General features: G+C 43.4%; 1 protein-coding gene across 9 annotated transcripts in view; it reads right to left on the bottom strand.

Annotated features, from left to right (window-relative positions):
- Window positions 1-449: 449 nt before the first annotated feature.
- Window positions 450-11,783, bottom strand: part of MTMR3 (myotubularin related protein 3) — an 83,216-nt gene continuing 71,882 nt past the window's right edge. For 6 of the 9 annotated variants that reach the window (XM_069795384.1, XM_069795391.1, XM_069795388.1 and 3 more), the window contains 5 exons: window positions 10,179-11,595; window positions 7,585-7,695; window positions 6,966-7,054; window positions 5,378-5,404; window positions 450-2,965 (listed from right to left, as the gene is read on the bottom strand). In XM_069795384.1, the coding sequence (XP_069651485.1) occupies window positions 2,794-2,965; window positions 5,378-5,404; window positions 6,966-7,054; window positions 7,585-7,695; window positions 10,179-11,595 (1,816 nt within the window). In that variant the 3' untranslated portion in view covers window positions 450-2,793. The remainder of the gene's footprint in view (window positions 2,966-5,377; window positions 5,405-6,965; window positions 7,055-7,584; window positions 7,696-10,178; window positions 11,596-11,783) is intronic. The other 3 variants (XM_069795385.1, XM_069795386.1, XM_069795387.1) reach the window with 3 other exon arrangements.

Here is an 11,783-nt window from a genome sequence, read left to right as displayed (position 1 = left end):
TCACTGAAGGCAGGGTGAATTCCCTGGCGACCTGGGCCGCTCCTACATGTGGGCTAACATCATCGGATCAATGCTTTGAAAGATGATGGTTGGTTAAGGGGAAAAAGAAAAACAAGGTACCGAGGAAGATGAGACCCTTACACAGTTCTCCAGGCTCAGAAAACCGTGCCGATTGTACTGACAGTACCTGGTGGTGTGTGCAGTTTGTGTCTTTTCCCCCTCCCTGGGACTCTTGCACCAGGAAAACCAAGCTTAATGTTTTTTCTTCTAAGTTTAGGAGCAACAGTGTGTTGTTCCTTGCAAAGACACACAGTGGAAAAGAAAGCAAGAGGAGGCCTGCTGCAGCCTCCTTTTTCAAAGGCCTTGGTGTTTCTGCTGAACCTCAAATATATCCCCTACGAAAGGACAGGAAAGAAAAATAAAAAATTAGAAAGTGTGTTAGCAAATGCTCCCATGCAAAAGTCTAAACTTTATTCACTTTTATTTATATATTTAACAATTCTAAAGTATTTACTTCTTGCTTTGACAAAAATGAAAAATATAGGAGCACTTTACTCTCTTGAGGAGAGAACGGTTATATATACAGCTATGGAGAGATACTGGTTCCTCCTTTACATACAAAGAAAAATAATATTAATAAAAAAAGTGCTTCATCGATCAAAAAAAGACTAAGAGCTGCAAGCATTTATTCACACTGTACATCACAGACCCCAAAAACCCGTATCATAACCTCTTGGCACCTGTCATTAGGAACTGCAGAATCTTAGACTTATTTTTGACTGTCTATTTGCACCACAAACCCACACAATGTTAGTGTGCAGAACTACACCGTGTCCCCTACACCCCCTCCGTGGAAGAGCCAGAGACAGGAGCTGCGTGTTATCCTTTTCCTGCTCCAGCTGTCTCTGCTTTACACGGAACAGCAATGCCTAGAGTTCTGTTCCAGATACTCGCTGCACTGGTTTAGGAACAAATACTTCTAGATACAACTCGACTGGAGAACCCATCTTTATCTTTGCTCTTCCCTCCTGATGGTTTGAAAAACGTCTCAAAACCCATACCCGGGGAGATCCCAAGATGCTTCGTTACCAGATCCCCTTCCCATAAGGACACAGGCTGCTCTGCTAAACCAGCCTCCTGGACATTCATTTTTGTCTCATGAATCTTCTGTTTACACCGCAGCCACGTAATGATCCTTGCAAAGGGTGTGGGAAGTTCAAAGCCAAAAATAAAATACCTTGACATTTCCCCATCAGACCTAAGAAATATTCTGAGATGGTTTTCTGTGGGTGATACTCGCTTTGGATTATGTGATTCTGACATTCCAGGGAAGGGAAGCGCTCCTTTCCCAAGGTTTTGAGCTTTTCTATCTAGAACTCTCAAATACTCCAGCAGGATTCTTGAGAATATCATGAGAGAAGTTGGAACTTTGTCTAGGCAATACACTGTGAAGCAGGATCTACGTTTCTTCCTTGCCAAATTGCACTAAGCAGGCTCTATCAAAAGGAAAAGGGGACGAGTACCTAACACTCATTTAAAAACATGTATTCAATAGATTCACACTTTAAGGAGGTGACTTTAAAAGAGACTCAGATTGGGAGAGAAGGAAGAAGGGGAATCCATGATGTATTTCAGGTCTTTATAAAATCCTCAGGCAGGTTTTTCCTATCTGGAGTACACTGAATACAGACTGAAAAAGGAGGAGACATCCCAGGAGTATTACAAGCACCAGTGCACTCCTCATGGACCAAGCCCAGCAAAAACACCAGCATATCACAGTTGCTCTTTCGTTGGTTTGGATAGTCTCATTAAAGTGCGAGTCTGCACAACAGCACAACGACTTGTTTGTATGAACCATGACAAGTGCACTGCTCCAAAAGTAGCTTCACATCAAGTAAACCATCCTAGAGATGGGGCAAGGATAGAAGTCAAAGGTCTTCTACTTTCCCACTCGGTTTTAAATAGTGAGTTGCATTTACAGAACTTCAGAGAACGGTGCCAGTGTAAAACCCATCTCAGCTCAGCAGCCTGTTCAATCCCCTTCTCACCTCTCGCAAACAAGCACCCACTTTCCTTAGCCAGCGTTGTCCAGGTGTTTCCACTCTGAGCCACAGCGGCAGGGCTGATGGCAACCAAACACATCAATTGTGTGTGCAAGTGCAGAGCCGCTGAGTATGGAAATCTGTGATTGATTCCCCCTTCACGCAGCGAGGATAACTAAGCCCACTCTAAGAACAGAGAGGGAGAGTGCTCTCTTGGGAAAGAGGTTCCCATTTCTTCTAGCAGCAACAGGTTCCCAAACAGCAGTTTCTTGTTTGGAAATAACAGGAGTGATTGAAAGCACTAGCACTGACGCTACAGGTATTCACACTTTGCACACTGGCTGGACTGATTCCCCTCTTCTCCTTTCCTCCACAAAATCGTCTGTCTGCAACAGTTCAGCAGTGGGACAGTTAAATACAAAAGGGAAATCTGGTTCTGGCACCAGCTCCCTTCCCACTTCCACAATCTTCCAGCAAACAAACATACATATATATTATTATATATACACACACACGCGCATAGACACATACACACAGATAGGACAGAAAGGAAAGGGGGAATAGCTGGAAAAGGAGAATCCCACAATCCAGCGGTACGTCCTCAAGGTCTGTCCCGCCAAGCAGTGTTCCACGCCCCAGCCTCCAAAGTGCACGGCTCCCGCGTCTTCCCAGCCTCAGCCCATCGAGAATCTACGTGTCTGTTGAGGAAGAGTCAGCATGGCTGCTCCCCCGCTGCTTCGAGGCTGGAACTTCAATTTGACGTGGCAGTGATGGGTTTATCCAGTTCGAGATCAAGGCTGGAACTGCTTGGGTGCAAGCTGCTGTAGCACGATTTGCAGACTCTGCTGGGTTCAAAGAGCTGCTGGCTAGGAACGGGCACCTTCTGGTTACAGCAACTGGAGCAGAACACATTTCCACAATTCCTTGCATCAGGAACAGAGGAAAAATGGAAAAGATAAGATTAGAAGCAGTTTGACAAAGTTACTCGAGTTCTAAAATCATACTATTCATAGTGTTGTGATGGGGTCAGCCCTGGAGACTGCAGTTGCTCCTCCCTAAGTACCATGATGCGTGCAAAGACAACCACCACCATCTGCACCCTGGGCTACTTGCTTCTGAAGCTGAAGCAGAGCTCTAGGGACATCAGAAAGGAGCACAAAGCAGAATTACAGCTCATTAAACGCCTCTACAGTGACAGCTCTTCTGTACAACACTGCCTCGTGTGAAACTGGAGGGAACTTACCCCTCCGTGAAACAGGGGTAAGCTCTCTCCCATGTCCTGCAGAGAAGCTGAAGCATGGTGCTACTCATCACTGTCACTGCTACCTTGGGGGCACACAGCTAAGAGAGGGGCTAAGGGGGAGCAAACAAGGGGCCTTCCCCCACAAAGATGTGGGGAATGTGGTGTCCTGGCCCCTGCTCACATCACTGATCCAGCTTTGCGTTAGAGACAGATCAGATACTGCAGTCCTGGGAGGAGTTAGGAGTCTCTGCTCCTTTACTCTTCTAAAAGTGTGTGCTGGTAAGTACCAGCACAGAGGCATTTTCTTGTTTCTTTCAAGTGCACTGCTGGAAAGTTTAAGCATGGGACAGATGAAAAATTAAAACCAGTTGCGGTTGATGCAATCCTCCCATTGCCCCAACAGCGCAGTCCCTTCTGCGGCGTTCCCGGCAGTCCCTTGCTTCTGCATAAAGTAAACTGAGTCAACAAGGATCATGCAAAGCCATGAGATGGGCAGCCAGGTATTTCATGCTTGGAAAATGACAGCAACACTGCGGCAGGGTGAGCGGTCTCATACACATTCTTGTCAGATGTCAGCTGGTGGAGGCACGCTGGCACATGCACCTCACAGGAGGCGGGGATAAAATTTAAATCTTGAAAATAATTACCTTCTCTTCTTGCAGCCCCCTCAAAACCTGCTGCTGCTCAAGCTAGCCTGGTGTGCCCTGTCCTCCAGACTCATCAATTCTTATAAGGAGTTCAGAATGGCACTCCAGGGACCTGAATTTTGCAAGCTTACCTCCATGCCTGATGCCCTGTTCATTAACTCTTTGGCATCAGGATTTTGTGCCATTATTGTTCTGCGCTAGAAAAGATTTGCTGCTGCCAAGAGACCAACAGAGAATTCTGCCTACACCCAGCAGCTTTGATTAATCCTTCATTGCCAAGAGACAAGATTTCCAGATGCTGGTCATTGATGGGGAAAGAGTCAGCAGAGAAATCCCATTTCTCACTTAAATGGGCTAATTTTCTCAGCTCTGCACAGCAGCTCCCAGTCTCAAAGCTGCAACCCTAGCACTAGGAGGCTCACAATGGCTAGCCATTCTGCAGTGGTTTTGAAGCCTTCTTAAGGACCCTCTTAGAAATTACTATCAGAAAAACCAGCAGGCGTGAAAACAGTCCTGTGAGGTGTTACACCGAAACGCCCTGCAGAAAAGCAGTTCCGACAACCCACATCTCTGCTGCTCAAAGAAGGATTATCCAGCAGAAGCTTGCTGCTGACGGATGAGGTCAAAAAAGAACCAGAGGGATTAAAACAAATACCTGTTTGTTGTAGCTCACCAGCTTCCTAACATATGCTTGGGGTTTTTTTGTTGTTTTATCCTTCTGAGATAGATAATAGTGTTCTGTAACTGTTCTCCCCTGAGCTTCGGAAAGCTCTGAACAACTCATTCTTTCTATCCTGGTGGTCCTCTGCTTTGCTCAAGAGATTAAAGAGACCTTAAAAAACAGGCTGGAAAAGCGATCTTGCTCCTTTGAGGAAGGGTGACTTACAATCATGCTACCGACACCTCTTCTTACTAAGTTACAGATGTTTATCCATTTTTTGTGATACTAACCCTCTACCAGCTCTGCATTACCTGTTACTGCTACAGTATTTTCAGTCCTTCTAAAATAAGTGGCAGGTCTTTTGTCAACACACTGCACAGTAGTATTAGAATTGTTTCATAACACCTGGACCTCTCCCAAAAATAAGGCAAAAAAGGGAAAAAATAAAAAATAAATGCGTAATGGCTAAACTTGAAGGATAGTCTCTTCTGAGAAGTGAAGCATTCTCTGCTACTCAAACACACGATTTACTGATGGTGAGTGTTAGTGTGATCCACATCCCAGTTTAAGCTACCAAAAGCCAAGTCCTAAATGCCTTCTGTGGCAAGAGGAGCCTGTTTATACGGATCTAAACATCCAACAGACTGTGCTAGCCACCCACAGCTTATTTCTAGTGATTTCTAGGCAAGTGAAAAACAAAGAGGGGGAATAGATCGAGTTAGTTTGGAGAAGTTACCAAGAAAACGCAGACAGACAACAGACAGAGGCTGTTGTAAATGCTCACCAGATTTGATCAACACGTTCAATGTCCCTGCAAGGAGGGGAGAAAGAGCTCAGAGGGGAACAAGCAAAAGAATCAAACAGTGGCAACGAAAGAAGCTGGATATGTGTATCCTGCTCAAGGCCTTATAGAGTGTATGGGTTTCAACTCATTTTCACTCTCAGGTAAGATGTTGAGGAGACTGCCACTGATCACTGGGGGTTTTGAAAACGTATACTGTGGAAATACTTGGGTTTTCTTGTTGGTTGCCATTCCTTATTGGTCTCTGCCATAAACAACCAGAGCTTACGCAGACACAGCCTGGTCAACCCAGGTTAGACATTTGAAAGCTGAAGAAACAAAGACACCAAAGGGAAATTTGCAACCATACTTGAAACCCTGAGTCAATTTTAACTCCTCATGGTGTTGCGGATGTTCTGTGTGTATCCATGTGCTAGGAGTTCTCCAGAGCCCAGGCCTAGGAAACTGTAATGTAGGTGCCAAATGTCAGGTCAGCCTAGGGAGGCAGAGTGACAGTGCTGAATGGGTACGCTTCACAACAGATGCCACTAGGAGAAGGACAAAGGAAAACATCACTTTAACTCTTATAAAACCCTTCAGATGCATACAACCGTATGCTTAGTTAATGATATTTTTCATCTGAAGCCTTGAGACATACAAATTTGCACAAACACAGTGGACATGGAAAAAAATCAAAGCCATTCAACTTCTATTTATTCTATTTATCTTTACAAGGCGACTAAATGGAGCAAAATATAAAATGGACACAAACCAAGAAAGATGTTTATAATTATCAACAACTTCAAAAAGCAATGAAACATCAAAATGTGATAACTGCCATTTATTTGAATGATGGTTCTTGTAATAGTTTCCTTCATGTCCAGAAATCAGGAATAGGAATTTACTTGAAACAGGACTTAGAAATCTGAGATTCTCTGTCTTTAACTACAGTATGATCTAATCAAAAGGCCTCTGCCACCTGTTCTTCATTAAGCCCCTGCTGCCTGCATTATCTGTTGTACCCTCTGTTGGCAGTATGTTTGGCAAAGAATAATCCAGAAAACTTTTATTTCACATAGGTGTCCTTTTCAGATTCTCTTACAAGAGCACTTTAATAAAAAGGGGAGAATGGTTAGAGAAGGAAAGGAGAAGGTTTACAACCAGTAATGGGAAGAAGATGCTATTCATGTATTTGCAGTATTGAATTACTGCATGCTAAGATGACAAACCAGTATTTTTTATTATTTACACCCTCTTAAAAAGCTAAACAGCCAGCTGCCTCCAAATCCAGTTTGAGGAAAAAAGGCAGGATCTGTTTAGGCTGAGTGGAGCCTAAACCACATCTGGCTTTTTAAATATATACTCTGCATGAACTGGAATTGAACAGGAGAAACTGTTCTGTTCTTCCAAAGCGCTCGGTTCCTTCAGGAGCATGCACAGCCCTACTCTAAAACATTTAGTCTGACAGCCATCCTTGATAAAGGAACATGTCAAAAGAAAAATCCTTCCTGGTTTAACAGGAGAGGGAACAAACTGAGCCATGACCATGCCTCCCTCCCTCCCTCCCATCCTCTGTTGATGCATAGGTTACCTGCAGTGGTGCTTCCTACTGGCAAGCCAGAACGTACTGTCACAGCCATAGCAGTGTGCAGCGAGATGGTCTGGAAGCCACCGTGTCACCTGGGAGAAACAAAAGCCAAATTTATCAAGGAGAGGGCAATTAATTAGAAACAAACTCATCTCATTTGCACTCACAAATTCAAAGCAAAGCACCACGAGGGAAGTGCTTGTTCAATTTTAAGAGCACAAATTTGGTGTTTGCAACAATTGAAGAGAGACAACAGAAACCTTCCCTTTGAGAACAGATAAACTAAATTCCCCTCAGACAAACAGAAATAAAGTCATAAAGTCCAATTCCCATTTTTTTTTTGTGCTTTAACAGTATCCAGGCCAAGAATATTCACCAAGCATGTGTCCACCTAAGGCTCCTTTAGCTAACCATCCCTTCCACAGCTTCTCAGAGAGTTCATACACAGACAGCAGAGGGCTTATAGGCACAGGTACCGATATTTAAAGCATAAGACACAAGTGAAATGCAAGGAAGATAGTTCACAAGAAGTGGCACATGACCAAAGGCTGTAGGATAATTCGAATTATGAATATCCCATCCTATCAGAAGAATAAGCAATTTACAGGGATTTAGTCTGTACCTCTGTGTCCTGTTTATCCACCTGTTCCCAGCTGGCTTCAGAGAAAATCTCTGTGCTGCAGCGAGACAAGCAGTTCTGATCCAGATTGCTTTCCGAGTCGGGTATAGAAGTCTGTTGGCAAACAAACACAGCTGAACAGAACCTTCCCATATTCCTACTTCCATACAAATAAAAACCAGACAGTCATGGGGAGGAGTGGAAAGGGTACCTCCTGCAGGCTAAGCTTACACTTGAAGGGTTAATGTCATAACCAGTCACCTATCTACAGTGCCTACGTGGCAGCAAAGGCAAGAGTGCCTTTTTGAATGGGACTACAAATGCCACATGTTGAAGTGGTTTGTGCAGTGAACTGCAAAAAAAAAAACCACCACCAAACCGCTAAGCAAAAAAAACCCAACACCCAGCAGGTCAGTTTTTGACCCTCTGATAACAGGATGATGTGAGGTAGAATGGATTTAAAATTTGTTTTCTGCTGTGTTAGCACAAAGTTCTGGCAACACTTTGGGTTATTAACCAAAAAAGCTGCTATCTGTGGCTCCAATTTCATGGTCACATTTCCTTTCCAAGGTTGTTTCACTTTCAAAACTAATACTAGTGATATACATATCTTTTTGTCTGCAAAAAGTCTGGAGAATACAAGCCAAATCACACATGGGAAACCCAGAATTTGAGCCATATATATTCCATATATAGTTTTTGGGGGAATAATGCTTCCTTAATATAGTCTATCCAGGTAGAGTATTATTTTAACTGACTTAAAACTCAGCCAGCCCTTAAAATACATTAAAAATAGCAAGAAATCTTGACATAATGTCTTTTTGTGCCTGAGGAATGGGCATCTCTGGAGCTCCAGAAGAAAACCCATAACTCCCAAGCTGAGGCTCAAATAGAAGGTAGAGATCAGATTCTTAAAAATGGTGAATTTTCTAGAGGACAGCATGCTCTCACATCCAGCCCTACATTGCAGTTTGTGAAGGCCCTTAAATTTATTATACTCCCTTTTTTTAAGCCAAAGCACCAAATTTCTCCAAGGAATCCAAGCTTTTGTCAGTGGCAGAAGCCACACCCAATTGAAATGACACTGAGCTGAAATGGATGCCCAAAAGGAGCACTTAGTGCTCTTATCTCCAATGTGAATAGCCAAGAAGGCTCTGAGTATTTTTCACAACAAATGTACCTGGGACTATCCAGCACCTCTGCCACTTTTAAACAATATTAAATGAAACAAACAGAAGTTGGAAACCTCCTGTAATTTTTTTTTCCATTTTGCAGCCATATAAGACACATTATAATGTGCCCATAGGAAAAGGAAATTTTTGATAGGTGTTATGTCACCCTCAGGAATTACAGGCTAATGCTCTGCCCAGCATTCAAACCCACAGGAAGATACAAACTCTGTTTCAGAGATTCTATGTCCCCTCACCTTCCCCTTCACACCCATTTCCTCCTCCCATGCCTGCCTGCTTCCCCAAGTAGCTCTCCCCTCTTCATTTATTTTACTAAGCTAATAATACTGGGCCTTTCGAAAAACAAGTTTTGCAGCAATCTACAGAACTCTTCTGTGCTCAAAGGCCTCTACAGAACAGGACTCCCGCTTGTTCTCTGAAGCAGTGTTACATTCAAGCAGCAGTGTAAGGCCAGTGACTATTTCTTTTGACTTTTTATTACTATTTATTAGTCAAAAGAGGAGGAGGAGGAGAAGTTAGGTAAAAAAAACAGGTAGGGGAGAAGCAACTTAAAAATCCACCCAAGACACACAGAGACATATAGAAAACTTGCTGGTTATTGAGATCTTGAACTCAGAATTACACTTACTTGATTTCTGATTTTAAAATTTCTTTTGCAACCACAACTACATAGATCATTTAATCGCTACAGAAATTAGCGTATTGTATTTGAATCATGCCTCAAATTTAAGTCTCTACTTTTACAACTTCAAATACTTCCAAGTAAAAGCACAAACAGTTTAAAAGGTCCCTTAAAATTCTTAATGTGTTGAGAAAAAACCCTCATTGACATAAGGCTGTCACAAAACCTCTTAATTTATTCCAGTTAAAGAGCCTTGTGCAGGCCAGCCATCTGAAAAGGGAATGACTTGAACTTCATGGTTTTGAGCTAACAGAGCAGCCACTGCTGCATCTTTCTCACCCTAAGCATGCAAAGCACCATGAGATCAGTCCTACGCTACTGTCCCAATGAATGACGCATTAACATCCTTAAAAAAAGATCTACGCCCATATATGAAAACAACAGTAAAACAAATGTTTTTTTTTCAATAAGGCCAATGAAGGTGTTTAAGTATGTCCAGGTATGTGTGAGTACGCTGTAAAATGCCCAGCTTGAAATAAACCTTTGGTACATTTATGGTCAAACTGAAATACAGTGAAAATATTAGTCATCATTAATTACCATTTGCCATGTACTCAGTCAGTTGTTTGCCTTCTTCAGAATGACCTTGAGAGTTTTATAAAAGCCTGCATGGCCAGAAAATCACTACCTGACCAATGAACCAAGAGCTGACAATATGGTGAGAACCAGAACATGACTAACCAGCCCACTGTTTCCAGCAGTGGCCCAATTACCATTTCACTTACCACTTCGTCTCCATAATCACCATTGAGACGTAAGGAGCTATTCAGGAACTGGCTCTCCAACCGGCTCTTCAGCTCTTGCACTTGCTTCTTCAAGGTCTCCACTTCTTGCTGATGGCCAGTTTCTATCTGGCGCAGGCGCTGCTGGATAACATCAGTGTAGACAGGCATCCCATCATCGTCCAGGTGACTTCTGGCAGGTTGGTCTGGGCTGCTGGCTGCCTGCTGCTTACCAAGATGACTAAACATCCATTTTTGGTGCAAGTTCCTCAAGTGAAACTGTGCAGAACTACAGCTAGCTGTGGAGACCTGCCGACTCAGAGAGGCTTTCATCCGACTGTCCTCTCCATTCACACAGTGTCCGTTTGTCGCCTGGTACTTCTGGGTGATACTAAACCCCACGGGCTTCTCTGTCATCTTGTTCTCAGGCTCCAGCTCTCCGTTACACACAACCTCATCTTTACATTCAGCTAAAGGCAAGGCACAAGGGGAAGGCATTGGGATGTGTGTGTTGCTGCTACCAGAAGTCCTATGTACTTTTGTTCCCCGTTTTTGAAGTTCTAGCATGCTCTCCCCCTCTGGCCTATTTTCAATAGTTTGAGAAAGTTCGTCAGCACTGTTGTTGATCAGGTGAGGTCTATGGCAAGGACCCTTAGGAATGAGCTCTTGCTTTGCTTCATTCTCTGTTAAGGTTTCTGTAGAACTTTCAATGTTGGATGTTCTCACTTCATGTGGGATTGTAAGAGGTAAGGGAAGGCTGGCCTGTGCTGTATTGTACAGGCTCTCTGCTTCTCCTTCAAGTTTGCCATCATCTTCTTCCATATTCTTTTGAGCATCTTTATTTACAAAGCCCTCCAAAGGAACAGTCTGTAGTCCTTTCACCTGAGGTAACTTCTGAATTGTGTTACTGAGATCAGTACACTCACCTTGTTGTCCTTTAAGCTCAGAAGCACCTTGTGAAACTGGATGTGGATTGGATGCTGGATTGTTCATTACGATACCTGTATCTGCCTCAGCCTTTTCACAGAGGTCACTGACATACCCATGTACATTTTCAGTTCTCTTCTCCTTATCCAGGGCAATCTCATCCCCTTTACCTACTGTCTCTAGGCTACCCCTTAAGTGCTCCTCCAGACCAACATCATCTTTAGTGGCCTCTTGCAAAATGTTCTCCATCTGTCCCTCTGCCACACCAGCTGCAACAGAGAGCTCTGCTCCAACTGGAGCCCTGCCTTGTTTACTCAGGCTGTCTCCATCAAATGGATCATCCCCAGGGTTACCGAGGCTGCTCAGCTCCAGAGACCGACGGTGCTCTTGCCACTTTTCATTGAGGCTGGGATCACTACTACGTCGATTGGTTGTAGGCACGCTGCTATCACAGGCTGTTGTCAGATTGTCAAATGATCGTGTCTTTGGTAACCTATAAAAGTACAAATAATCAGAATCTGAAGTCAGGGGATTGGGTTGTTTTGTTTGTTTTTTTTTTTTTTTAAACATTTGGCTACTGTGGTTTAAGAACTCCCCGCACAATTAGGACAGTAACAATCAGCTAACTAATAGACTTCTGTGAAGTATTATCTAGGACCACATTTTGACCATCTGTAGTGC

This window comes from Haliaeetus albicilla, chromosome 10 (genome assembly GCF_947461875.1).
Source record: "Haliaeetus albicilla chromosome 10, bHalAlb1.1, whole genome shotgun sequence".
Classification (NCBI taxonomy): domain Eukaryota; kingdom Metazoa; phylum Chordata; class Aves; order Accipitriformes; family Accipitridae; genus Haliaeetus; species Haliaeetus albicilla.
This window is presented reverse-complemented; position numbering and strand designations above follow the sequence as displayed.